Source organism: Tenrec ecaudatus, chromosome 9, assembly GCF_050624435.1.
Source record: "Tenrec ecaudatus isolate mTenEca1 chromosome 9, mTenEca1.hap1, whole genome shotgun sequence".
Taxonomy (NCBI): Eukaryota; Metazoa; Chordata; class Mammalia; order Afrosoricida; family Tenrecidae; genus Tenrec; species Tenrec ecaudatus.
Genome location: NC_134538.1, coordinates 111,501,006 through 111,526,268, shown reverse-complemented (window position 1 = coordinate 111,526,268; position 25,263 = coordinate 111,501,006). Strand labels below are relative to the sequence as shown.

The 25,263-nt window shown below is 43.1% G+C and overlaps 2 protein-coding genes across 3 annotated transcripts in view; one reads left to right on the top strand and one right to left on the bottom strand.

Annotated features, from left to right (window-relative positions):
- CROT (carnitine O-octanoyltransferase) overlaps positions 1-3,170 on the top strand; it is a 54,069-nt gene extending 50,899 nt beyond the window's left edge. For both annotated transcript variants that reach the window (XM_075558463.1, XM_075558462.1), the window contains exon 17: positions 1,979-3,170. In XM_075558463.1, coding sequence (XP_075414578.1) covers positions 1,979-2,099 — 121 coding nt within the window. In that variant the 3' untranslated portion in view covers positions 2,100-3,170. The remainder of the gene's footprint in view (positions 1-1,978) is intronic.
- A 1,631-nt stretch (positions 3,171-4,801) lies between these two features.
- ABCB4 (ATP binding cassette subfamily B member 4) overlaps positions 4,802-25,263 on the bottom strand; it is a 96,021-nt gene continuing 75,559 nt past the window's right edge. Inside the window, exons 22-28 of the mRNA XM_075558461.1 lie at positions 18,728-18,828; positions 16,770-16,910; positions 14,749-14,905; positions 13,343-13,540; positions 10,509-10,715; positions 7,010-7,156; positions 4,802-5,857 (exon numbers count right to left, since the gene is read on the bottom strand). Coding sequence (XP_075414576.1) covers positions 5,651-5,857; positions 7,010-7,156; positions 10,509-10,715; positions 13,343-13,540; positions 14,749-14,905; positions 16,770-16,910; positions 18,728-18,828 — 1,158 coding nt within the window. The 3' untranslated portion in view covers positions 4,802-5,650. The remainder of the gene's footprint in view (positions 5,858-7,009; positions 7,157-10,508; positions 10,716-13,342; positions 13,541-14,748; positions 14,906-16,769; positions 16,911-18,727; positions 18,829-25,263) is intronic.

Below are 25,263 nucleotides of genomic sequence, written 5' to 3'. Positions count from 1 at the left end.
TTTTTACAGTCTATTGCTTTTTTCAGATTTTTATCAGCTTTTTCTTCACGTGTGATTTGTGCTGTCATTTAAACCAGTAGTACATATTGTTGACCTTTCAGTCTTTGAGATATGTCTATTCGTAAATGTTGATATACAAGTTCAAGTTGCATTTTATAGGTTAAAAGTGGGTTAAACTTTTCCACACAAAGAGGTCAGAGATGTAACTCATCCCTGCACTACAGAAAGAAAGCACGCTAACACATGTCCTCATGATCCGTGGATCTGGGGTTGCACGCAGTGAAAAGAGTTCAGGTCAAGTATACCACAGCTCTGGCATATTTCAGACAGTTCCCAATGCCATTAAATAGGCATTGATATGTATTAATAAGCTAAGAACGTCCAATCTTATAGATACCCATAGTGTATATAATTGGTTCCCTATTCCAGTTTTTTCATCATTTCAAATAATGTATGATGTTGTATCCTTCCTTGTATTATCAGAGCTTTACCAATTCTTTTTTTTAAAACCAATTGCATGATTATTATTTTTTTAACCAATTATTAAAACTTCCGATTTGATGGTAGGAATCACAGCATAACTTGAGTTCTCTGTCTGCTTAGGGAGTTAAACACATTTTCATCATTTATTGATATCTGTATTTCTTTCTTGAATTGTCTACATGGAGAAAAGCATGTTATCTCTCTTTTTTCGTGCATGACTGAAGGTTTAAAGATCAAATCAGCTTTCCGGTCAGCAATTCATATGCATTTTGTCCCATAGTGTTGATTGCAGTCCCCACGATGTAACCACCCACATCCTCCCTGGACTTACTGTTTGCAGTCCTCCGCCCTTCCCAGTCCCTCCTGCTTCCTGAAATAGTTTTACAATTTAGGAAGTTAATTGAATTTTGAAAACTCATATTCCTTTATAGAAAAAAACATGTTACTAAACATATGAGAATTACATGCACAGTGTGGCTGAAAAATAACTCGCGATTACATGTCAGGAGGTGCAACAAGGCAGGGCTTCTTGTAGGTTCTTTTGTCAAAGAGAATCCTTCTGAATATTGGTTTTGTCATTCTGTTGTGAACTAGAGCACAGTTTTTGTCTGCTTGGTTCGGAGGACATGCTGAAAGCATGATCTACTGTCCTTTTCGGTGATGTGGGAACTGCCTGACTTTCCGAATTTTTTAAGTGCGTAGCCATCTCGGTAGAGCTGAAATCACGCTGCGCCATGGAGAACTCAGTGGAAAGGCTATTTCCAAGGGGGCTGGGAGCCTGCTTGCTGCTCTGTGCCCAGCAAAAGTCAAGGATCTCATCTATTCCTCCAGCTTTCTGGAGTTACTGCTAACTCCTGTGAGCGTGGGGTTTCTTCATTAGGGCGCTATGGAAAGGGATAGTGGGGGGTTCTCTTTTTGACTTTAGAAACAACCTTTCCCCTATCCTTTATTGTACTTTCTCCGCCTCTTCAAGATTTACATATATATTTTAAAATTTTATTGGGGGCTCTGACAGCTCTTAGCACCATCCATCCGTCCACCCACATACCATTGTGTCAAGCACATCTGGACATAGGTTGTCGTCATCTTTTTCAAAAACTGTTCTTTCTACTTGAGTCCCTGGCACTTTTTTTTTTTTTAAATAAAATAGTTCAAATTTCATTGCAATCAGTGACATGAGTTCAAGTTCCATTTTATTTCATTTTAGGGTTCTTTAGTAGGTTGTCTTTTTATTTTAAAACACAGTAAGACCTTAATCCAGATTATTCCTATGCTCTAATTTTTGTTCTGATTCCAATGCCATAGTAATCAGATATTACCTAGTATCTTGTGTAACTTAACTTATCTCTCTCTCTGGTCAGATTACATTTACTCAGTGTCAGCAAGAAGCGACATTTCTTGTGTGAATGTCAGATAGAGAAAAGGTTGTATTACCATTTGGAGCCTGTGCATGTTGGTTTTGTGTCATACTTATTTATGTATTTGTATTTCACAGGTTTGTGGTGTCCTGTACAGCCTGGAAATCATGTGCAGAGACTGATGCAGAAAAGCTAGTCCAACTGGTTTTTCATGCCTTCCATGATATGATTCAGCTGATGAACACAGCTCAACTGTAGAAATAGTCATCTGTTAGCCCCAATCAAAGCCATTTCTGTTGATTCCACCCCACATAGTCTCGTAGAGTAGAGCTGCCTCTTAGGGTTTCCAAGGTTGTAATCTTTACTAAAGCAGACAGCCACATCATTCTCATCAACCTTTCTATTAGCAGCCAAGCACTTAATCACTGTGCCCGCAGGGCTCCTCAATCATTTATTAAGCATTTACTGATCGCTATCATTTAATAGTCTGCTGGGAGTGAATGGTGATAGGAGGTGGAAAGGAGTGTTGACTGGAAGGAAACTTATTAGATATAGCTACTACAGGACTCATGTTCTCTAAATATCCTCTGCCATAAGAGGTGGAGACTACTTTTAAGCTTCCCCTGATGCAGCAGGTGCAAATCATGATGCGGAGAGTACAGGACTATGCCACGTGGGAGGGCGGCCTCAGCAACGCGCAGAGCCACGAAGTTCAGCACTGTCAGCCCTGCTCTGGTGCTGCTGTGGCCCTGTTGGCGCCCGTGCAGATTATAAATCCCTTTGAGCAGCACTGCAGAGTACACCTTGTAAGCACTTTAACACTCTAGTTGCCAAAGGATATGAACGATATGATTGGATGCTAGTTTTCCTAAATATTTGCTGTCCACATTCACCACAAGGGACACAAGCTAACTATATTTGATGGGAAAGAACACTTCAATTTAGTAATTAATGATCTTAAAACTAGAATTTCTGTTGAGTAGACAGAAAAATTTGGTTGCATTAGGGATGTGTATGCCCCATAACAACAACAACCAAACTCTTAAAGTTCTAATAGCAGATCGATGCTATAATCGGTCTTGTGAGTATAAGGATAAACGCGTGTTAAAAATTGTTTGGCTAGTTATTTTTAAAGATTTAAATGTTCAAGCCTAATCTCAGGACTTGCCAGGGTTTTTCTCCCTGCTTTCCGTTCAATCTGTAGTTTATATTTTCAAAAATTAAGACAACAAATCATAATAGCTTCTTGTTTTTCATTTGAATGATTTGCTTTTGTTTGATCGCATGTCTTTTGACCCAAGTTATCTGTTACTGTGTAATAAAACATTACTAAAGCAGCAAAAGTGTATTTCTTACCATTGTGTCAGTTGACGCTCAGCTGTCTGGCCATGGTTGTTTCAGGGCTGATGTGGCTTCAGTCATCTGTTCACCGGACTGCGCCTGGAAGGCCTACGAGGCTGCACCCACTGGTGTGGGGACTTGCTTTCTGGTCTCCCTCTACATGTGGCCTCTGATCCTCTGATCAGTTCGAGAATGGTGGTCCTTGGTGGGAAGTGTTCTAAGAGGTGGAGGTGGGAGGTGGGAGGTGCAAGGCCCCTTGCGACTTAGGCTCTGCAATCCCATGAAGTCATCGCTGCTGCTTTCTAGTGGCTAAAACAAGCCAAGGCCGTCTCACATTCCAATCCCTGAAGGAATGGCTCATCTAACTGGAGGGGTAGCAAAGTCAGGTGGCAAAAGGGTGTGAGCATAAGAGGACATCATTTCAGCCACTGTACAGCCTATCACACATTGAAACATAAGAAGTATAGTGTAGCTAATACACTGCTTTATATACCACCACCCACCTTTTCATTATACGGTTTGAAATGGATAAATGGTTTATCATCATCATTGTTAATCATCATAATAACCAACACTTGAGCCCTTACAAACTGCATCAAACACTTTCCTAAGAAATAGCAAATACACTTTCTTTGTGGAGAAGACTCAAGAATTGGTGTTTCTACCATTTGGTGTTTGAGTTTATTGTGGCAACCTGGCCCATAAACACATGTGGGGTTAATTGAAGGGCGGAGGGATAAATGGCTCAGTGAGCCTCACTTTTCTAGTTCTAGGGTCTCTTGCTTTCTGATGATCAGACCAGGGTGCAGCTGCCTTAACCAGTTCCCTGCTTCAGCTGACAAGGCTCTCTTCATGCAAAATATCCCCGAGGAGAAGCTGCTTGGACCAATCCCGATGCAGCCCTGGGTGCTGGAACAGCCGTGTGTAGACCCCTGCCAGCCCTGAGATGCTTACACATTCACTGATTCTGCTTTCCTCCTGCAGTCAGCATCATTGTGTGTGTTTTGTGAGATAGATGAGGACTTTGTGTCGGACATATGGGTTAATGTTGCACTGTGGGCTTTTGGCAGCACTGGGTTGAGATGGTTTCTTGATGTGCATTTAACCTTTATATAAAACTCTTATACATGAGTTTTTGTGGATTTGTTTCTCTAAAGTCCCCCAGATAATACTGTTCTTCATAGTTAGGAATTAAGGAAACTGATCTGCGGATCTATTTCTTCACCAGTGCAGTTGTGTAGACTAGATTGTTGTGGCGTTTCAAGTAATTTGATACACTGATTTTAAATGCCCAAAGGGTTGGGTCATTTTGGAAGCGACATTGTTCCCTGCAGAGACCTCACTCGTGCTTGAACATGCATCTAACTTGCTTGAGATTAAAACACAGGCACTACTTTAAAAATAAACTCTTGGGCCTCAGCCTAGAGCTGCTGAAGCACGATTTCCACCTGGATCGAGGCAAGCCCGGGGATAATTACAGGAGTCGGTGAACCCTCACTTTGAGTAGTTTTAGCAATGTGGATACTCCTTACCTCATTTGCTCTTGGTTAATCAGAAATTCAATTCACTCATACACAATCACATTTGAAAAATTACTTGGTTTCAACTGGTTTATTACAGATAAAAGAACTTGGTTTTTGGACAGTTTACTCAGCTAAGCAACCTGTCACATTGGCATTGTTGCCGATAATTATGGGCGGGGGTGGAAAGGTACTGAAAGGACAATTCAGCGTGGTTGGTTTTCAGTAGTTGCTTAGAATATGTATTTCATTTAGTCAATACCTTGTTCTGAGGAAAAGGATCAATTTGGGTGGGGGAATTGGGATGTTTGTGTAAGTAATGTAGTTGGTATAGAGACTCAGTATTGTATCATGACCTGTTTCCAGTTTCAAATTGCACTGGGAGAGAATATGTGAATTTCAAATTAATGACAAGCTGTTCTCCCGAGAAATACTTCTTGAAAAGTTATCTAGCCTAAAGGGTATTTCAGATTCTCTTGAAATTACATGATAAACCAGGGGATACATTCATTTTAACAACAAATTAATTTGGAAATGTATCAAGTGAGAGACGAAGCTATTGAACACTTTATTTTTCATATTTGGAAGAATTGTTCCCAGTGCCACCCTGCCATCTACTTATCCTTTCAGAACCAGGTGAGTTCCCCTCTGTGATCTCTGTTGGCTCTGCAGGTGTATGTGCTTGAACTTCGCTTCTCTTGCTGTGTATGTTGCTGACAGCAACTCAGGGAAAGCGAGGCAGTTTTCAAACTTCACCAAGGCAGGTCTTGCTTCTAACGCTCAGATGTCAAATTAGGGAATATCAAATACCTATTTGGATGCTTTAAATTGACCTGAAATCAGACATACCTATATCTCATCATAACTTAAACTGGACACTTCTGTTACAAGTCAGGTAAGGTTGTGGAAGGATTTAAATTTATTATTAAGACATCTGGTAATAAGAGTTTATGAGTTCTGTGTCCCAGCCTGAACATTGACCATGGAGAAGTAGATGCCTTTCTGCGCCAGCAGCTGCTGGTGCGTGCCGTGCTCCTTGATTTTGCCATTCTGGAACACCACGATCAAGTCTGCGCTCTGGATGGTGGAAAGGCGGTGGGCGATCACAATGCAGGTGCGGCCTTCTCGGGCTTTGTCCAGTGCCTCCTGGACCATCTGTGGACAAAAGACAAGCCTCATCTTAAAAAGTATATGCAAGTCTGGATAGAGCAGAGGATGTACACTGGTGCAGATAGGAGCTGGAAGCACAGGGAATCCAGGGCAGATGATCCCTTCAGGAACAGGGGTGTGAGTGGCGATACTGGGAGGGTAGAGGGAGAGTGGGTTGGAAAGGAGGAACCAATTACAAAGATCTACATGTGACCTCCTCCCTGGGGGATGGATAACAGAAAAGGGGGTGAAGGGAGACGTCGGACAGGGCAAGATATGACAAGATAATAATTTATAAATTATCAAGGGCTCATGAGAGAGGGGGGAACAGGGAGGGAGGGGCAAAATGAGGACCTGATGCCAGGGGTTTAAGTGGAGAGCAAATGTTTTGAGAATGATGAGGGCAATGAGTGTACAGATGTGCTTTACACAATTGATGTCTGTATGGATTGTGGTAAGAGTTGTATGAGCCCCTAATAAAGCGTTTAAATAAATAATTATATAAATAAAGGATATGCCTTAGAACATTAAAAGAAATTGTAAGGCTTTGCCATCTTCTCAGATCAACTATTTTCTCATCTGAGTCTTCAGTGGTATGCCTATTATATTTGATAATTCACATCTTGGTCTATATTTGATTACAGTTTGCTTTTTAATTATAAATGAACTCCATGCTTTAAATACTCCTCACAAGTGAGTTTTTTCAACCACTACATATTTACTTAGTGCCCCTTTGTTGAACATTTTGTTTTCCAATTGTTTGTGCCAGAGCAGTATGCTAAAAATGTGATATCTTGTTTACAGTTTTATTTTGAATGCTACGTGTTTTTTGAGAATTAATATGTAGTTATTTTAGAACATTTGAAAAGCGCCATAGGGAATAAAATGAAAGGGAAGGAAGCCAGTGTTCAAGTTATGTGCACAGCCTCTTTGTTGTGTACTATTTTATAGAATGAAAAAGTAAACACGGGAGGGGCCCAAGGCAAAAAGGGAATAACATATTCTATTAAAATAAATACTAAGTTTTTGTATTTACATTTCCGCCCCCACCCCCTATATTCTATCTATGTATCGTTCTATCTGTTTACCCCACCCCCTTGGCTGAAAGTAAACTTGCTTTACAAATGAAATGGGACGTGAAGCAGGCGGCCACACTACCTTTTCGCTTTCCGTGTCCAGAGCTGATGTCGCTTCGTCCAACAGGAGAATGGGGGGGTGTCTGATGAGAGCTCGGGCTATCGCAATCCTCTGCTTTTGACCTCCCGAGAGCTGAGTCCCCTTGTCTCCCACTCGTGTTTCATATTTCTGCAAGTTAACCATGAACAGTGTTCTCACCCAAAAGCATTACTAACGGTATAGTGCATAAACAAAAAATTGACCTATTTACAAAGGAACACATTTAGAATCAATCGGGTCCTATCACAATAGAGGCCCTTTTCAGAATCTTTTTCAATTAACAGAATAGTTCCAAAACCTGAGCAGAAACCCAGTGACTAGTTGTGCATGGGCTCTCCAGCAGGAGTCTGGTAAATTCTCAGATTCCTGCCATTCACATAGCACCAGCAGATTGGATGCCTCTGGAAGCTTAAGGAAGAGCAATCTTAATGCTTTCATGTTGTAACTTTTTTTTAAACCTTGAAATAAGCCACACAAAGCCTGGTTTACTCTCTTAAAATTCATCCATTCACTTGAATACTTAGTATCTTTTATGGCAAGAATGATTGGAAATAAAACACCGAATTCAGATTTGACCTTGCACTTACAGAAGAACTTATTACCGGGGGTCGAGGCGGGCGGCGAAGCAGTTCTAGTCTGCAAACGCGGTCCAGCCAGGAGCAGGTGGTCTTACTTAGCTTGTGGTGCCAGAGAAGGCACCAAGTCTTGTCAACAAGCGAAGGTGAAGGTGATGAAGAATGTGTTGTCAGAATGGGTTCGGTCATTTCAAATGGAGGGCTAATTTCCATCGTCTTACTTAAGTACGGGTAAGTAGTTACGGCCGGCGTTTTAACCCAAGGACAGCGCTCTAAAGGAGGTCAGGTATGTACAAATGATAGAACACACCACATGCTGTGCGGGCTCACGACGGCAGATAGAATGGTGAGGACAGGTGGGAGGAGAAGGATGGAAGGCAAAAGAAGGGAATTAAAGGTTTCTTAGTTGAAAAGCTGGGAAGTCTGTAGTCATTGGCAGCTTTCCCACTCAGATGAGGTGATTGAAAATAGCATGGCTTGAGTGAGACACGCATCCTTGCTTTTTAGCACCGTCAAGAAATCTTTTGCAGTGGATTTGCCCCGGGCACAAGGTCATCTGATTTCCCGCCTGCTGCTTCATGGGCACTGTGGGGGAGCCAGGTAAAACGAAATCCTTGGCAACTGCAATCCTTGCTTCTTGGTCCCGTTGTGGGCTCGTTCATTTTCTTTGGGTGGAGGCGTAATCCACATGAAAGGCTGTAATCTTCGCTCTTCATCAGAAAACATTTCACTTTCAGTAAGCAAAGGTGTGTCATCTGCATATCACAGGTGGTTAATGAGCTTCCCTCCCATCCCATGCCTCATTATCACACAGTCTAGCTTCTCATACTATTTGCTCAGCATACAGATTAAACAAGTATGGTGAAGGATAACACAATTATTAATGTGGAAACAAGATTTGCTGGATCGGGGTTTAATCCCTAGAGGTTTAAATGGGTGTGGGCTCCTAGGACTAGCTGGGGGTGGGACAGTGGGCGCCATGCTGATGAAGCAAGGAGGCACGGCACTGGGTGGTTGGCTTTGTTGTACATAAGGTGCTGTGGGTTAGCAGCACCTCGATGGGGCCTGACAAAAGTTTTATGTGAACGTACATCATCACATGCTTCTCAGGTTCCAGGACTCACCAGAGGCACCACCAGAGGGCTGGCAGTTCCCTCCCCTAGAGCCCCAGACTGCAGCTCCAGCGCTTGATGGCTTCCACCCTGGAGAAACCTGGTATTCCAAACTGCACAACTGATTAGGCCAGGCTTTGCAGTCAGGAGACCTGCCCTATTCCAAGCCATGAGGAGTGTTTGCTTTCCTTGGAGACAAGAACCCTGTGGGGTTGTTGCCCCCAAGCACATGAGTGATGGAACTGAGGTCTATAAGGAAGTGACCACACCATCCGGTCTGCTCCTCGTGCTGCCTTTTCAGTCAGAAGTCTGCTTGGGCGGAGGGAGGAAGGCAGCCACCCTCCAGTCTGAGGGTCCACAAGGGTTCTGTGAGTGAGGGCCAGGAGAATGCCTGAAGGCTATAAAGGCCCTAGTGTGGTAGCTACATAATCTGGTGTCAGTTTGGGATTTGAGAGGATTAAGAGTGAGGGGTGGAGTCTAGTCTGTCAATCAGGTCATAGCCAATGAGGTCTCTGTGTGGTCATGGCCTTCTCTTGAGAATTCTGGGAAATTTCCTGGATTTCTTCCTTGGAAGCAGGAGAGACTGCCTCTTTGCTCGCTGCCTGAGAGACACTCTACTGACAAGACACATGACACTACAATGATAGACCCCCATACCCTGGGAACTGGAATTGCCACATCGAGACCCTGCCAGCGCTGAGATGCTTACAACGCCACTGGATCCAAAAACTTTCTACCGACTGGCCTGTGATCTTCCTGCACTCGGTGTCACTGCATGTGTTTCGTGAGTCTGAAGAGGACTTTAAAGATTGGTACCGGACATGCAGGCTAATATCGGACTTATGGGCTTGGACTGCACTGGGTTGGGATACTTTCTTAATGTACAATCACCCTTTGTATATAACTCTCTTATACACATATGCGTGTTTATGAATTTGTTTCTCTAGTTTACCCAGACTTACACACCTCGCATCTAGCCTGTTTTTATTTTGTTCTTAAACCTTATATACATCCTAGACAGGGAAGAACAGTGGGAGGGATGGATCAAGGACTTAGGGTTCGGGAGGGAGGGCAGTCTCTCATTCAAAACACATAGGTCCTGATCTAGCTTTAAGATGATTTAAGAACCGTATTTAGTCGTGTATAAGCTGAGTTTTTCAGCACATTCTTAATGTATTTTTTGTGGTAAAAGTAGGTGATATTCGGGTCCGCTTATACTCGAGTATATATGGTTGATTTTATTTTACTGTTGTAAATGTGAGATGTTAGATAAGGTGCAATTCAATCAGTGAGGAGGAGTAGGTGAACACTCACACTCACTAGCAGCCAGTAAAACTGCTGAGATCTGATTAAGATCCATGGGCTGTTTCCCTGTCAGCAGCATAGTTTTGATAATATTCTGAGGATGCGAACAATGTTATCATTAGAGGAAACGAGGCAAAGGGCACAGAGATTTCTGCATGATTCCTTAGAACGCTCTGTGATTCTATGATTATCTCAAAAAGCAAATAAAAATTAACAATATGACTGCAGCCCACACCCACCAGTGATCATCCGAGAGAGGGTGCTTTGGACCACCCCACCCCATGCATACGAAGGAAGCAGTATCGCTACTATTCATATTAGGCAATAAGAAAACTTGGCATTACGAAGTTAAGTGTCCTGCCCAAAGCCACAATCATCAGACATAAACTTCCATTCTCTTGCGAGATATTATTGTTGGTGTCTAATTTGGGTGAAAAAAAGTTGGCAGCAGATTCTCGTTTTAGCCTAAGAAGCTATCAGTGAACGCACCTGGGGCAGCGTCTCGATGAAGGGGTGGATGTTGGCTGCTTTGGCTGCGCTCACAATTTCATCGTGGGCTACAGCGCGGCTGTTGTCTCCGTAGGCGATGTTCTCGGCAATGCTGCAGTCAAAGAGGACGGGCTCCTGGGACACAATGCCCAGTTGCGCTCGCAGCCACTGCACATTGAGTTTCGTTGCTTCTTGACCATCCAGGAGCTGAAAACCAAAGCCCACAATCTATAAACCTGAGAAGAAAACATAGATACCCTGCACAAGAAGTTAACAGGCTAAGCATCCGGAAGACCACTGTCTGCGTACCCACAGCAGTGATGAGAAGGCAAACCTCAGAGGCTCCAAGCATTTACCCTGTTGAGGTCAACAGGATGTTTTTGATGGTGATTAAGCTATCCCCATCTTAATCAAAGCTGCAATATGGTGAAACGATTCCTGCTAAGTTTGACTTGGATTGTTCTCCTGTTGTCATTATCTTCCTCTGAGTCTTCCGTGCCCCGTCGAGATGTCCCAATCAGATTTGCTGTTCCCTGGGTACCCTGGCCCTTCCTCCAGCACACGGAGGCAAACTGATGGGAAGCATGCCCTTCCCCGCTCCACCTGCCCCTTCCAAATGAGTGCTGGGTGAGCCTGTCCTACTTCTCTTCTCCATGAGAATTGCTAGCTAGCCTTAAACCTTTCCCTACTTATGTTTTGTGAAAGACCAGAGTTCAATTCAAAGTGAACAAGCCCAAAGGGCAGTGTCCTGGGGAGGAGAGTTTTACTCTAGGCGGCTGGCTCTGAAGACTTTTTGTTTTCTTTGCTACAAGCAGGAGGCCTGGTGCTTCTAGAATGGCTTTGTGTTTTAGAGACCAAGGAAACAACTTCTTTCACAGTAAGACAGGTTATTGGTGGAGGGATCACCCCACTCCTTGCCATGGAGTCTGTGCTGACTCATCGCAAGCCCCTGTGGGTTTCCAAGACTGCAACTGGTTTTTTTCTTTTCTTTTTTTTACATTTTATTAGGGGCTCATACAACTCTTATCACAATCCACACATATACATACATCAATTGTATAAAGCACATCGTACATTCTTTGCCCTTATCACTCTCAAAGCATTTGCTCTCCACTTAAGCCCTCTGCATTAGGTCCTCTTTTTTTTTTTCCCCTCCCTCCCCTCTCTCCCCTCCCTCATGTGACCTTGGTAATTTATACATCGTTATTTTGTCATATCTTGCCTTATCCGGAGTCTCCCTTCCCCCCCTTCTCTGCTGTCCGTCTCCCAGGGAAGAGGTCACATGTGGATCCTTTTAATCAGTTCCCCCTTTCCAACCCACTCACCCTCCACCCTCCCAGCATCACCCCTCACACCCCTGGTCCTGAAGGTATCGTCCACCCTGGATTCCCTGTGCCTCCAGCTCCCATATGCAGCAGTGTACAACCTCTGCCCTATCCAGTCCTGCAAGGTAGAATTCGGATCATGGTAGTTGGGGGGAGGAAGCATCCAGGATCTGGGGGAAAGCTGTGTTCTTCATCGGTAGACTGCAACTGTTTATGGGAGTAGAAAGCCCAGTCTTTCTCCCAAGGACCTGCTGGTGGTTTTGAACTGCCAACCATGGGGATCACAGCCCAATGCATAACTACTACACTACCAGGGCTAGTGTGGTAATTACATAATCTTGTATCAACTTGATATAGAATGAAGGGGAGGAGTCTAGCCTGTCAAACAGGACACAGCCTGATGATGCTTCCTTGTGGACATGGCCTTCTCATGAGGCTTCTGGGAGCTTCTTCTCTTCCTCCCTAGAAGAGGGGTGCACTCTCTCTCTGCTTCCCCTTCCTGTTGAGGAGCCAGCACTGAGATGCTTCCGCTCACATTAGAGCCACAAGACTGCGCCCACCAACCTGTGATCTTCCTGTATTCAGCATCATTACATGTGCTGCGTGAGTCTGAAGAGGAATGTGTGGGCTAGTATTGGACATTTGAACTCCTAGAAGACTTATGGACTTGATCTGGCTTGGGCTGGGATGTTTTCTTTGACCTCAAGCTCTCTCTTACACACAGATCAGTGTCTCTGGAGTTGTTTCTCTAGTCGAACCGGACTAACACAGCTAGACACCAAGAGCCCAACTAGTCTTATATCTCTCTTGAGAAGGATATAATTTCTATCATAGTATTAATTAGCACACCATACCTGAAAAGTGTTACAAAGCTGGTTGCCTGTATATACACATACAGCAATTGTTACCGTGGAAGCCTAACATTTGCTGGAACGACCGTTAATACTCAGGGGTTTATTAATGGGAGTGGGCTGCCAGGACTGGGCTAGGTCAATGAGTGCATGTTAATGCAGCGGGAAGCGCATGTTACCAGTAAAAGGCAGGTCTTTCCTCCTGGAAGAGATTCTGGATACCAGAAAAGCAATGAGTATACAAAGATGATAGGGCGTGAGGTTCAGGACTAAAGAAACCTGAATTCAGGGTGAGAGAGAGGAGACAGTCAAAGCACATAGGGCAGGAATGGAAGACACCAGTGTCAGAGCTTGCTTTGAATTCTAACAAGAATTTGCCGCTAATCCTTATCATTTAGTCACTGAGTGGGCACTTAGCAGTGGCAGGCTGGTTCAAAAGATCCCCCGACAGGGCTGACATCAGCCTGAGAGCCTGCTTTTCTATCTGAGGCTAACTTCTAGACATTCCGCCCTATTGTCCCCATGTACTTATCTGGCCATGGGTGCTAGCTGGGAGTTGATAGCATGTGCTGATTGTAGGTTTTCATTACTCCAGGCTTTTCCATTACGGCTCTATTGCAAAATATGGCTTAAAGTAGGTTTCTAAGGAAACGCTCACCACGGTCCCGGTCATCGGGTCATAGAACCGCTCCAGGAGCTGGACCACTGTGCTCTTCCCACAGCCGCTGCTGCCCACCAGCGCCAGCGTCTGGCCCTTCTTCACCGAGAGGCTCAGTCCCTGGAGCACGGGGACGTCCGGCCGGGTGGGGTAGCTGAACACGACATCATTGAGCGTCACATTTCCCTCAAATTTACCCTTTAAGAAATGTTAAAGGTTGCTGAGACAATTGGTCTGCTATCACAGGAGTAAGAAGTGCTATTGAAGGGAACTTCACCAACACCAGGGAAGAGAAGCAGGTAATTCATGGACATTGCAGGGTGGTAAGGGTTTATGTTGGCAACACTGTTGCTATACAAAGTATAGATGGGGCATGAAGGCATGTTAGACTAGATTTTTTAAAAGTCACATTACAGAGAGTTGTTATAGAAACTGTTTCTGGTTCATTGAAGACAAACATTTTCCAACTGGTGTCTGAGGCTGGAGCCATGCCAGCAACCAAAGGCCAGCGGCTGCGCAAAGGCCTAGGATTTCGGGGGCAGTGACACCTTTTAATTTCAGGGATTTGTCTCAGAACATGAAATACCTAGACAAGGCCTGTAACCTAATCTCTTTATTCACGCTGTCCCCCCACCATTAAAATAAGCAGCAGCTTGTGTCAGGCAAAAACCATTCAGATCTGAGTTCAAGTTAATTTTGTAGACAACTTCATTGCCGTCAAGTCTGTTACGATTCATAGTCCCTGGTGGACAGAGCCGAACTGCTCTGTAGGGTTTCCAAGACTGTCAATCTTTGCAGGAGCAGATGGCCTCACCTTTCCCCAAAGGAGTAGCTGGTGGGTTTGAACCACTGACCTTGCCGGGAGCAGCCCAATGCTTATCCCAGTGCCACCGGCTTTCCTTTTTTTTTTGTAGGGAGTATAGGATTAATTCCATTGCAAATAAAGTGGCTCTTTTAATAAGCATAACTCCACCATTATAAAATAAAATAATTGCATGTACATGACAGAATTACATGTATACATCTTCATGTAGAAATGACTGGGGAAAAAAAAGAAATGACCATTTTCATGGAAATTTATTTATGTGGTTAGAGTGCATTCCTTTTTAAAATAAAAACAAAAACTTTTATATGCCAAACTTTAGAATCCTTGACTCCACCTATAAAATGATCAGGTATAATATTTAATTCAATTCAAACACTGACCACAAAATATGATTCTCCTTATTTGAGGAAGAGTATAAATGACAGGAAAATGGCCAAAGATTAGCCATGTCAGTAGCACAAAGTAAGCTAATATTTCTCAGTGTCATCACGACAGACTTGGCCTTGGGCCACAATGTAGGTGACAGCACACCTTTGGGGGGGAAATAGAGGCCACACAGCAGACACAGAGCAGAACTCACAAGCCTTAGGCCCTCTTCACTGTAGCTGTCAATCAAAGGTTGTCTTTCAAACAGCATAAACAAGTGGGCTGCAGACAGCTTGGCTTTGGCATAGTCTGGAGCAAATGAACTAGCATGTCCTAGAGCCACTGCCCCAAACACAATTGCTGAAAACACCCTAAAGAGAAGTAGAGAAATATTTTAAATTAGCACATAATCATGATTTACTAGTATGTATCTCCTGAATCCTTTCAATCATCCCCTTTTATATTTTATTATGTCCTTAATCACAAACTCTCCCTCTCCCCTCATACTTGTTTTCTATGAAAATCTGGTAACAAAAGAAATCAGAAAGGCAAGATTTACTCCCCAAGACTGATATTTTCTCTCTCTCTATTTACCATCTGGTTTTATTTAGACACTTCTTCTACCCAATCGTTAATGTAAATCCCCCAATTTTTTTTTGCTTTCAGGAAGTCATTTATAACTGAATCTGATTTGTCATCTCCACTAATTTTCTAGAGCTGGTATAAGTATACCATGTTCATGTGGCTGGATCAGTACCACACTAGGGCTCTACGGGCCAGACTTCCATTTTTGGTTTCTTTTACAATGACATTACTTTCTATTACAATTAAAATAATTACTTGATGGTCCTCTGAAACATAGTTATCCAAAGGCGAACATCTATATCTAGCTCAATATAAAGGGCTAATTAACAGGAAGAGCCCTGGTGGCATAATGGTTAGTGATGGCATAGTTGGGCTACTAACTGCAAGGTCAGCAGTTTGAAATCACTAGCCACTCTTTGGGAGAAAGATGGGGCTTTCTACTACTATAAGAAGTTATAGTTTTGAGACACACAGGGTCAATTCCACCCTATCTTGTAGGGATTCTATGAGTCGGCATCAACTCAGAGTTAGTAAGTTGAATGAGAACTATACCTTGACAAAGTTATTATTTTTTTATGTTACCAGAGCTCCTCCAGAGGAAGGGGGGGGGGAAGGCAGGGAGAAATATCTGCTATTTACTAATATTAAAACTAAAATACATCTTCTTAAACTTCTAAAATTAAGACATCGAAATGCATTTGTTTGCACACAGGAGGGTATGCAGTGAGGCACTCTCTAAGTTTACACTCGATGTTAAGGTTGGCTATCAAATAGTGAATGTTTAAACAGTAGTGAACCACCAGTGTGCGGTCCGTAATCTAGTTTCAGCATGAAAGCTGTCTGGGAGGGGAGGGGAGGGGAGGGGGTTGGCAGGGCCAATTTTCTCAATGGTGTTTTGCTAGATACTAAGTTACATTCTAAATTGTAGCTTCCAGCTGGATATTTCCATTTGCACCTTCAAAATCACTTTCCACTCTCAAGCTATCTTGACCTTGAACCATTCTACACTTAACAGACTCTGCAAGCTGAACTCCATCAAAAGGTTTTCTTGTCCTCTGCCTTCTGATGGGACTTGATCTGAACTGGGCTGGGATGTTTTCTTAATGAACAATTACTCTTTTAGAGAAAGCTCTTTCTTATACACCTATGAGTGTCTATGAATTTGTTTCTCTAGTCGACCCAGACTCACACAACTGGTTATGAGAGAGAGGCAGAGACACACTGACTTTGCCAGATTTCAGTCAAACATTCCTGTTTGGTTGCCAAGGACACCTTTCAGTTGCAGATAAATAGTAAATTATTTATCTCTTTGACATCAGCTCATGGTCACTAACCTTGTAATGATGGTTTATTTTTGCTAACCTTTTGCAATGAGGACACCTACTGGCTTCCAAAGTGGAGTTCTATTTCTCACTAAGATTCTGGTTTATGATTGCCTTTGTGAGTTTGAGTAAATGTAGTCCACTCTGATGAGCGAGTCATTTTCGGAGTGCTGGCGGATTTCTGTGCCTTTGAGGTCAAAGACGGGTCCATTCAGCTTCCTGACCCGCCTTATGACAAATTTCATATAGTCATTTTTTACTCCAAATTTCATATAGACTCATGGTAAACATACTGCGGAATACTTTCAATATTGTTAAAGGTACTCACAGAATAACATCTCTGAAGCGCATGTGTCCATTCACAATGAGATAGGCACCAAATCGAAAACAGCCAGCATAGGAAAAATACATAAATGCTTGTGAAATACTAAAAGTAATGCCATAGATGTGTGCCTTTCGCACCGAATTCCTGAAAAACAAATGACGAATACATTCATAACCCTCTTTTCAGCCTTCCGTACCACTGTATCGTGTACTTAGGCAGATAACATGCACATCCTGCAGCATTGGGAAAACTGCCCTCCCTTATGCAGTAGTTTCCTATGCGCCTTATCTGCATGCACACATTACAGGTGTAGGCCTGCTTTACGTGAAAAACACTGGAGTGGAAAAAAGTTGGATTCTAGGTCTGGGAGACCTGGGTGTAAATTCTACCTCCAGATATGTGTCCTTGGGTAAGTGGGTTCACATCTCTCAGCACTAGTTTCCTGATCTGTACAACGGGGATCATATAAGTACAATGCAGAATTATCGTGAGAATTGAAGAAAGTAACATAAATGCCTAGCAGAGCGCCTGGCTTGTACAAGTCGTCCAAGTGATAGTTGCTATCACGATTACATATTAATATCTGATGATTCAAATATTCAACTCCCATATTGCTAACTACTTGTTCAAAACTCTTTAGGATGTCTAAGTTGTCTTATATGTGATATATGTCTTATATGTGACAACTTATATGTGATTTTGCTGATGCTCAACTTCTCCTATACTAGTGGTTGCCTCCTATAGCAACATAAATATTTCAGATTCACACAGCAGGGTTTCTGAAGTTTATGTCGGCAAATACCAGAAGATTTTCCATTACCTAAATAGGTTGCTCCACTTACTTTTATTTAAACTTGTTTTGCACCATTTCTAATTAGACCTCACATTGTATACGCTTTATTAGACCTCTAAGTCTTCCTAAAGAACTGCACTTTATCTACTCTCAAATTAGAAGGAAGGCATCTGGCAGGAGAGAAAATGCACAGTATTATTAATATGGATGGTTTAACTTATGTGCTCTGAACATGGAGTTATCATACTTTCCAATAATGAACATTCTACAATGCTATTGAATCTTTAATTATAGATAAGTTAATAATTCACTGCAGCTATCTATTCTTGGGTCTTTAAGTTCAAAATAAACCATAAAAATGTCATAGGTCATTATCTATGTTAAATAGTAATCAAATAAATGTACTTGTATTCTTTCAACTTCATAAGAATTATACATACATAATCAAGGAAATGAAATCCACTGATAATTTCAAGAATCTCTCTTCAAATTTGTCTGTTCATAACCATTCTTCCACTCCACAAAACTCTGCTCAAGTTGTATTCAATTTTGTGAGTGTTAAAGTAAATCCACTTATAAAAACAAATGTTTTTTTGAATTGATCGATCGGTGAGACAGGCTGAGTCTTTGTACTCAAAGTGGATTGGACCTGATTCAGGAAACCCAAATGACTTTACAAATAATATGTCTCATCTTTGCATCAGCTCACACAATCCAAAGAAAATATCTGAAGACAGTAATTCTGTAAAAGGAGGTCTATCCGGAAAGACTTAGATGGGCCATTCGTGTTGCTTGCAGTGGTGACCAAGCCTCAGTGCCATTTTCCTCCTGGAGACCCAACCTATGCCATCTTTACAAGAGCTGTAAAAACCCAGTCATGTGGCCCAGTTAATCAAAAATATGCTTTCTATGCAGTGATCTGATTGTTTGGAAAGGGGCAGCACTAATTGCTGTATACACTCGAGTATAAGCTGACTCGAATATCCACTGAGGCACCTAATTTTACCACAAAAGCTGCATTGAAAATGTGCTGAAAAAACGCGGCTTACACTCGAGTATATACGGTATATCATTGTTTGGCACAAGCCCACTTTTATTCCCTTCTGGCGATAATAATTCAGCTTTAAGAAAGAACTAGGTTCTCATTAACAATCATATTGCTCCTTACCTGTAAGGCCCATACAATTTTTCAACATACATTGATTCAAATTTTCTTTCCTGCGTTAAGGACACCACTGTACGGATATTGTCTATTGCCTCCGTTGCAATCTGTAACACAGAATCGGACTTCATTAGAAGTGAAGCTTTGACTTCGGAAGGAAATTGCAAATAGAATATTTAGGATGGAGTCGAAAGACTCCTAAAGGCTATATTGACGGCTTTTAAATGCCTTCAGTTCGGAAAGTAAAAGTACCCAAACTAAACCAGACTTTTTCTTTCAAAGCTATGTATTTAAATTTTTTTTCACAAAGCCACATTATCACCTTCAAATACTCTTCATTACACTTAATACATTTGTCAAATCTGCGATTCTATGCTTGGAAACATTTTTTCAAACTCATCTGTCTGGATGGCTGACAGCAACTCTCTCGTTTTTTTCTCCTCTTCTGTGTCGTCAATCGCTGTCCTTTCGTCTTCCTCTTCATTCGTGGAAACAAAACAAAAAAGTCATACGGATTGAGGTCAGGTGAGTAAGGAGCGTGCAGCACGAGAGGCAGGCTGTTGTTTTGTTTTTGTTTTTTTTTGCCCCCAAATGGCACACTGAGATAGCTGTGTGAACAGGTATCATGGAGGCAAAACCAGTCGCCCATCTGCCACAAATCAGGCCTATTTTTGTTGCACACTGTTACGTTATCGTTCCAGAACCTCTAAATAGAAGGCTCGATTAGCATTCTGGCCTGATGAAGGAACCCCAAATGCACCCCGAGTCAACATGTTCACCTGTTCAGGGAAGTCATGTGAGGCTTGTCATCAGTCAACATTTCACCTTTTTGAAGGGAGAGAACCACTCTTACACTTGAGTTTTCCCCACAGCACCGTCCTTGTAAGCTGTGTTCAACATCACAATAGTTTCTGCAGCATTTTTCCAGAGCAGGAAACAAAATTTCACAGTTGTGTGCTATTCTCTTAAATCAGCCTTCACAAAAAACGCGGTTTGACGGAAACTGCTCTTATGTAAAAATTCACTGTGACCGGAGAGAACCTTCTCAGGCCACTGGGGGCACTAACTCTGGGCAAGTTGCTTGAAGCTCACCTAGCAGGAAAAATGTGCACTACAAAAGCTCCACCCAGCAGAATTTTGGGGGTGGGGGTGGGGGTATTATGTTCTTCAAAACTAGTTCTAGAATAAAGCTGATAATCTTAAAAACATTTCTAATTGTGCCAAGCCTGAAGGACAGTGTTTATTTGCTTAGTCACTCAGGGAGGTGGCAACACCAGGTTCAGCTTGTAGCAAGAACAGGTGACTGGTTCTATTCCCAGCCTGACGAACAATTAAGTCACAATCTTTGGGGGACTTTTCTTTCGTCATTGGGTATTGTAGGAGCCTTGGGAGACAGAACTAGACTAAATGATGTCTCATGGGCTATTGGGAGTCTGTCGGTAACATGAATGGCTAAAGATTTGACTACTAGCCCAAAGACTAGTAGTTTAAACCCAGCCAGAAGCATCTCAGGAGGCAGGCATGGTGATGTGCTTCTGACAGGTCACAGCCGGAAATGCCCATGGAGCAACAGTGCTCTGCACCTGGGCTTCCCAGAGTTGGCGCTGACTCGGTGTTAAATAACAATAGCATATAGGAGATAGAATTAGTGCCTTCCAGGCCCTGCCCTCTCTTGGAGAAACTGTCTATATCAGAACAACATGGCCTTGCTCATCCCGCCCTAACTGACTAACATGGAAGGTGCACCTGACAGATGCTGGACAACCCAGTCGGACTCCTAGACCCGGAGCAGCTGCTTTAGCAGAGGGCTCCCAGGGCTGTTGGGCTTCGGGTCAGCCCTGGGGAGCCGTGGTGGGCGTGGGTGGAGAGCCGGTCTGAATAGGAAGCAGTTGGCACAGAACAGAAGGGCCAGGGAGATGCGAAGCAGAGAAAGCTATGACTCTGAGGGAGGAGCTGGCAGCTAACTTTCCAGTTGACACACAACTGGGTGTATCTCCTCCTCTTCTGCATGGTTTTATGTTAAATCCCTTTTATCCAAACCAGCCAGACCCGTTTTCTTAACACCACACCTCTGCTGACTGATGTTAGCAGGTTGACCTAGCTATTCAGGCGAATTCCTATTTCTGTAATAGATTCAACTCAACAGAGAGCATGCGATTTTAATTAATTTTTTATTACCTTGGAGATAAAACTTTTCCTCCTCCCTCAAGCTGCTGTAACCAAGTGAAACTCAGCATTTCTTTAGGCTAAATAGCTTTCAAACTTTATTACAACTGACAAGCTAATCTGTAGCACTAACAGCCAGAGTAGAGAATACTTACTGAGCTTTTGCCATGTGCCAGATGTTACCTCCTCTCCCGCCATGCTTTCATCTAGCCTCTCAACACTCCTGTGTGATAAATAATATCGTTCCTTTTTTTAAAGCAGATGCAGGAACTGAGAGAATGAGTAATTTGCCTAGCATGCAAGAGTTGGTTTGGACAACAAGGATTTGAGCTTATTTATCGATGACTTCATCGTCAGCCATGGGTTTTTCTGGTCATGGACTAAGTGCTTTGTGGGTTAGAAGAGGTTAGCCCTGGCACAGAAAGCTCCTGCGTCTTTCTCAATGTTAAATGGGGTCTGTGCCCTATTTCATTTTCTCCGAGGATGAAAGGTGCCTGGCGACGCTATTTGATAAAAGTTTGTACAAAGGCACCAGCCACTTTCTCTGCAGGTGAAAGAGGAAGCCGCAAAAACTGTGCACCTGATTGCTCGAAGTCGGAATATACTTAATGACCGTGTGTGTGTGTGTGTGTGTGTGTGTAAAAATGAAGGATCTCTCATATCACTGTGTGCTAGGTATTGAGCTGCTAAACACAAGGTTTTCAGTTCAAACCAACCAGCTGCTCTTTGTTGCTAGAAAGGTTTGTAGTCTTACGTCTAGCTATATAAGATAAGCAGAATAAACAATCCCGAGGGGAAAACAATGGGACTGGAGGCTCTGGGGGGAGATGGGAGAGGAGGGAGTGGGGAGCTGGAGTGGGGAGCCAAAATACTCAGGGGCGAGGGAACAATAAGGGACCTAAATTTGATGGCAAGGAGGGCATAATAGCGGGTGGGGTTCAATCAAGTGTAATGTATCAGAGGGGAATGATTGAGAGCTGACTGGAGGGCGAGCATGATAGTGGGACAGGAGGAAGGTACAAGGAAAGAGAGGTAAAAACAAGGAGGCAAAAGCTACTTATAGACGTATAGGTATAGGCATGCATATATGTAAATACATTAATTTATAATATAGGGATATAGGCCAATGTACATATATGTATATGTTATACTTAAAATAGCAGAGTTCTTGGACCTCTATTCAAGGCCTCCCTAAACATAAGAACACTTTGTGCTGATAACCTGGCACTCTGATACTCGCTTTCCTGACACAATCACTGAAGACAAACTGTGTGCATAAGCAAATGTGAAGAAAGCAGATGATGCCTGGCTATCAAAAGATAGAGCATCTGGGATCTTAAAAGCTTGAAGTCAAACAAGTGGCATCTGGCAGGGGAACAAATAAGACCACATAGAAGAAGCACACAAGCCTGTGTGATCATGAAGTGTCAACAGGATCAGGTATCAGGTATCAAAAAATCCCGGAGGTAGTTAGTTTATTGTGTGGGATTAATTGAAGGGTGGAGAGATAAATGGTTCTGCCAGCCTTGCCTTTCTTGTCTCTTGCTCTTTGATCATCGGACCAGTGTGTGGCTGCCTTGCTTGTTCTGTGCCTCAAATTGCAAGCTACACTACCTGTGGGACACCAAACCTATGGACTGTGTTGCTGTAATTTTTTAATAGTTTTATTAGGGGCTCATACAACTCTTATCACAATGCATACATACATCAATTGTGTAAAGCACATTTGTACATTCACTGCCCTCATCATTCTCAAAATATTTGCTCTTCACTTAAGCCCCTGGCATCAGGTCCTCATTTTTTCACCTCCCTCCCCACTCCCCACTCCCTCATGAACCTTTGATAATTTATAAATTAATATTTTGTCATATCTTGCGCTGTCCAACGTCTCCCTTCACCCACTTTTCTGTTGTCCATCCCCCAGAACGGGTTCCCCCTTTCCAAACCACCCTCCCTTTACCCTCCCAGTATCACCACTCACACCACTGGTCCTGAAGGGATCATCCACCCTGAATTCCCTGTGTTTCCAGTTCCTATCTGTACCAGTGTACATCCTCTGATCTAGCCAGACTTGCAAGGTAGAACTGGGATCATGATAGGTGGTGGGGGGGGAGCATTTAAGAACTAGAAGAAAATTGTATTTTTTCATTGTTGCTACATCGCACCCTGACTGGCTCACCTCCTCCCTGAGATCCCTCTGCAAGGGGTTTTCCAGTGGCCTACAAATGGGCTTTGGGTCTCCACTCCCCTTCTCATTCACTATGGTAAGATTTTTTTGTTCTGATGATGCCTGATATCTCATCCCTTCGACACCTCGTGATCACACAGGCTGGTGTGCTTCTTCCATGTGGGCTTTGTTGCTTCTGAGCTAGATAGCCGCTTGTTTACCTTCAAGCCTATAAGACCCCAGATGCTATATCTTTTCATAGCTGGGCACCATCAGCTTTCTTCGCCACATTTGCTTATGCATCCATTTGTCTTCAGGGATCGTATCATGGAGGTGAGCATGCATATGATTTTTTATTCTTTGATGCCGGATAACTGATCACTTCGGCACCTAGTGATCACACAGGCTGGTGTGCTTCTTCCATGTGGGCTTTGTTGCTTCTGAGCTCCATGGCTGCTTGTTTACCTTCAAGTTTTTAAGACCCCAGACGCTATATCTTTTGATAGCTGGGCACCAACAGTTTTCTTCACCACATTTGCTTATTTACCCGCTTTGTCTTCAGCAGTTGTGTTGAAGGTGAGCATCACAGAATGCCAATTTAAGAGAAGAAATTATTCTTGCATTGAGGGAGTACTTGAGTGTGTGTCACTGTAATTTGGGGTTCCTTCAAGACCTCACCACACAATTGGAATATACATCTTCAAGTCTTGAAGGGCTGCCAGTGTCTCACAGCTGTCTCATGAGAGGGAGTTGCACTGAGCCATTTGTACTGCTTCACAATTTAATCAACTGGTTATTTCTTATGTTATATATCTATCTATATGTGTAAATATATATAATTATTAGCAATCTGCTTTTGTCTCTCTAGAGAACCCTGTCTAACACAGTCCCAAATGAGCAATTATATCGATGTTAACAAGGGGATCAGAGTGGACACTCAAAGCCCATTGTAGACAATTGGACATCCCCTCACAGAAGGGTCACAAGGAAGGGATGATTTAGTCAGGGTGCAGTATAGCACCGAGGAAACATACAACATCCCTCCAGTTCTCGAATGCTTCCCCCTTCAAATTATCATGACTCCAGTTCTGTCTTACAAATCTGGCTAGACCAGATTATGTACATTGATATAGATATGAGCTCTCGACACAAAGAATCTAGGACAAATAAACCCCTTAGGAACATTAGTGGGGGTAGTGATACCAGGAAAGTAGGGGGGGGGGGGGAGAGAACTTATCACAAGGTTGGATGTATAATTCCCCACCCCCCAACCCCCGCCGAGGGAAAAATAATAGAAATGTGGTGAAGGGAGACAATGGATGGGGTAAGATACGAAATAACAATAATATATAATTGATCAAGGATTCACCAGGAAGGAGGGTCGGCGAGGGAGGGGGGAAAGAGGAGCTGATACCAAGGACTCAAGTGGAAAGAACATATTGTGGAAATGATGGCAACATATGTACAAGTGCACTTGATACAAGATCTATAAGAGCCTCCAATAAAATGTTTAAAAAGGGTTTACAGTCTTGGAAATCCAGAGGAGCAGTGCTACTGTGCCCTGCAGAGGGTCGCTGCCAGTCCGAATGAACGAGATGGCAGTGGGTGTGGGTCACGAGGGTTAACACCCCTCTATCACTCCTACACTGCCCGGGAGTCAGCATACTCCTGGGAAACTGGGAATAGAGATATAGCCCATTTTCCAAAATTTTGAAATTCAAAAACCTGACCACCATTGAATCAATTCTGACTCCTTGTGAGCTCACAGAACAGGGTAGAATTGCACCTGCGAGTTTCTGAGATTGTAACTCTTTATGTGAGTACAGAGCAGCTGGTCAGTTTGAGCTGAAGCCCCAGAGGACTGGCTGGTGGTTTTGAACTGCTGACCTCGTAGTCAGCAGCCCAACCCATACCTACTAGGTGACAAGAGTCTTTTAGCCATGGTTCATCTACCACCAGGTAAATGGGAGTTTTGGGGGTTTTTTTCCCCAACAAGTAGTAATTTAGCATATTTTGCAGGACTTTCTTTAAGTGGACCATACGACTGATCCCACTATGAGACACAATGTCCCTCGCTGACCCAGGGCCCTACGGGGAACAACACAGGAGACTCTGTCGGGAGTGGCCTGGACTGACCCCATGACACCAAAGCAAAACACTAAAGACGTGCTGCAGCAGAGCAACTGAGGGAGCAGAGCAGGGAGCTCCC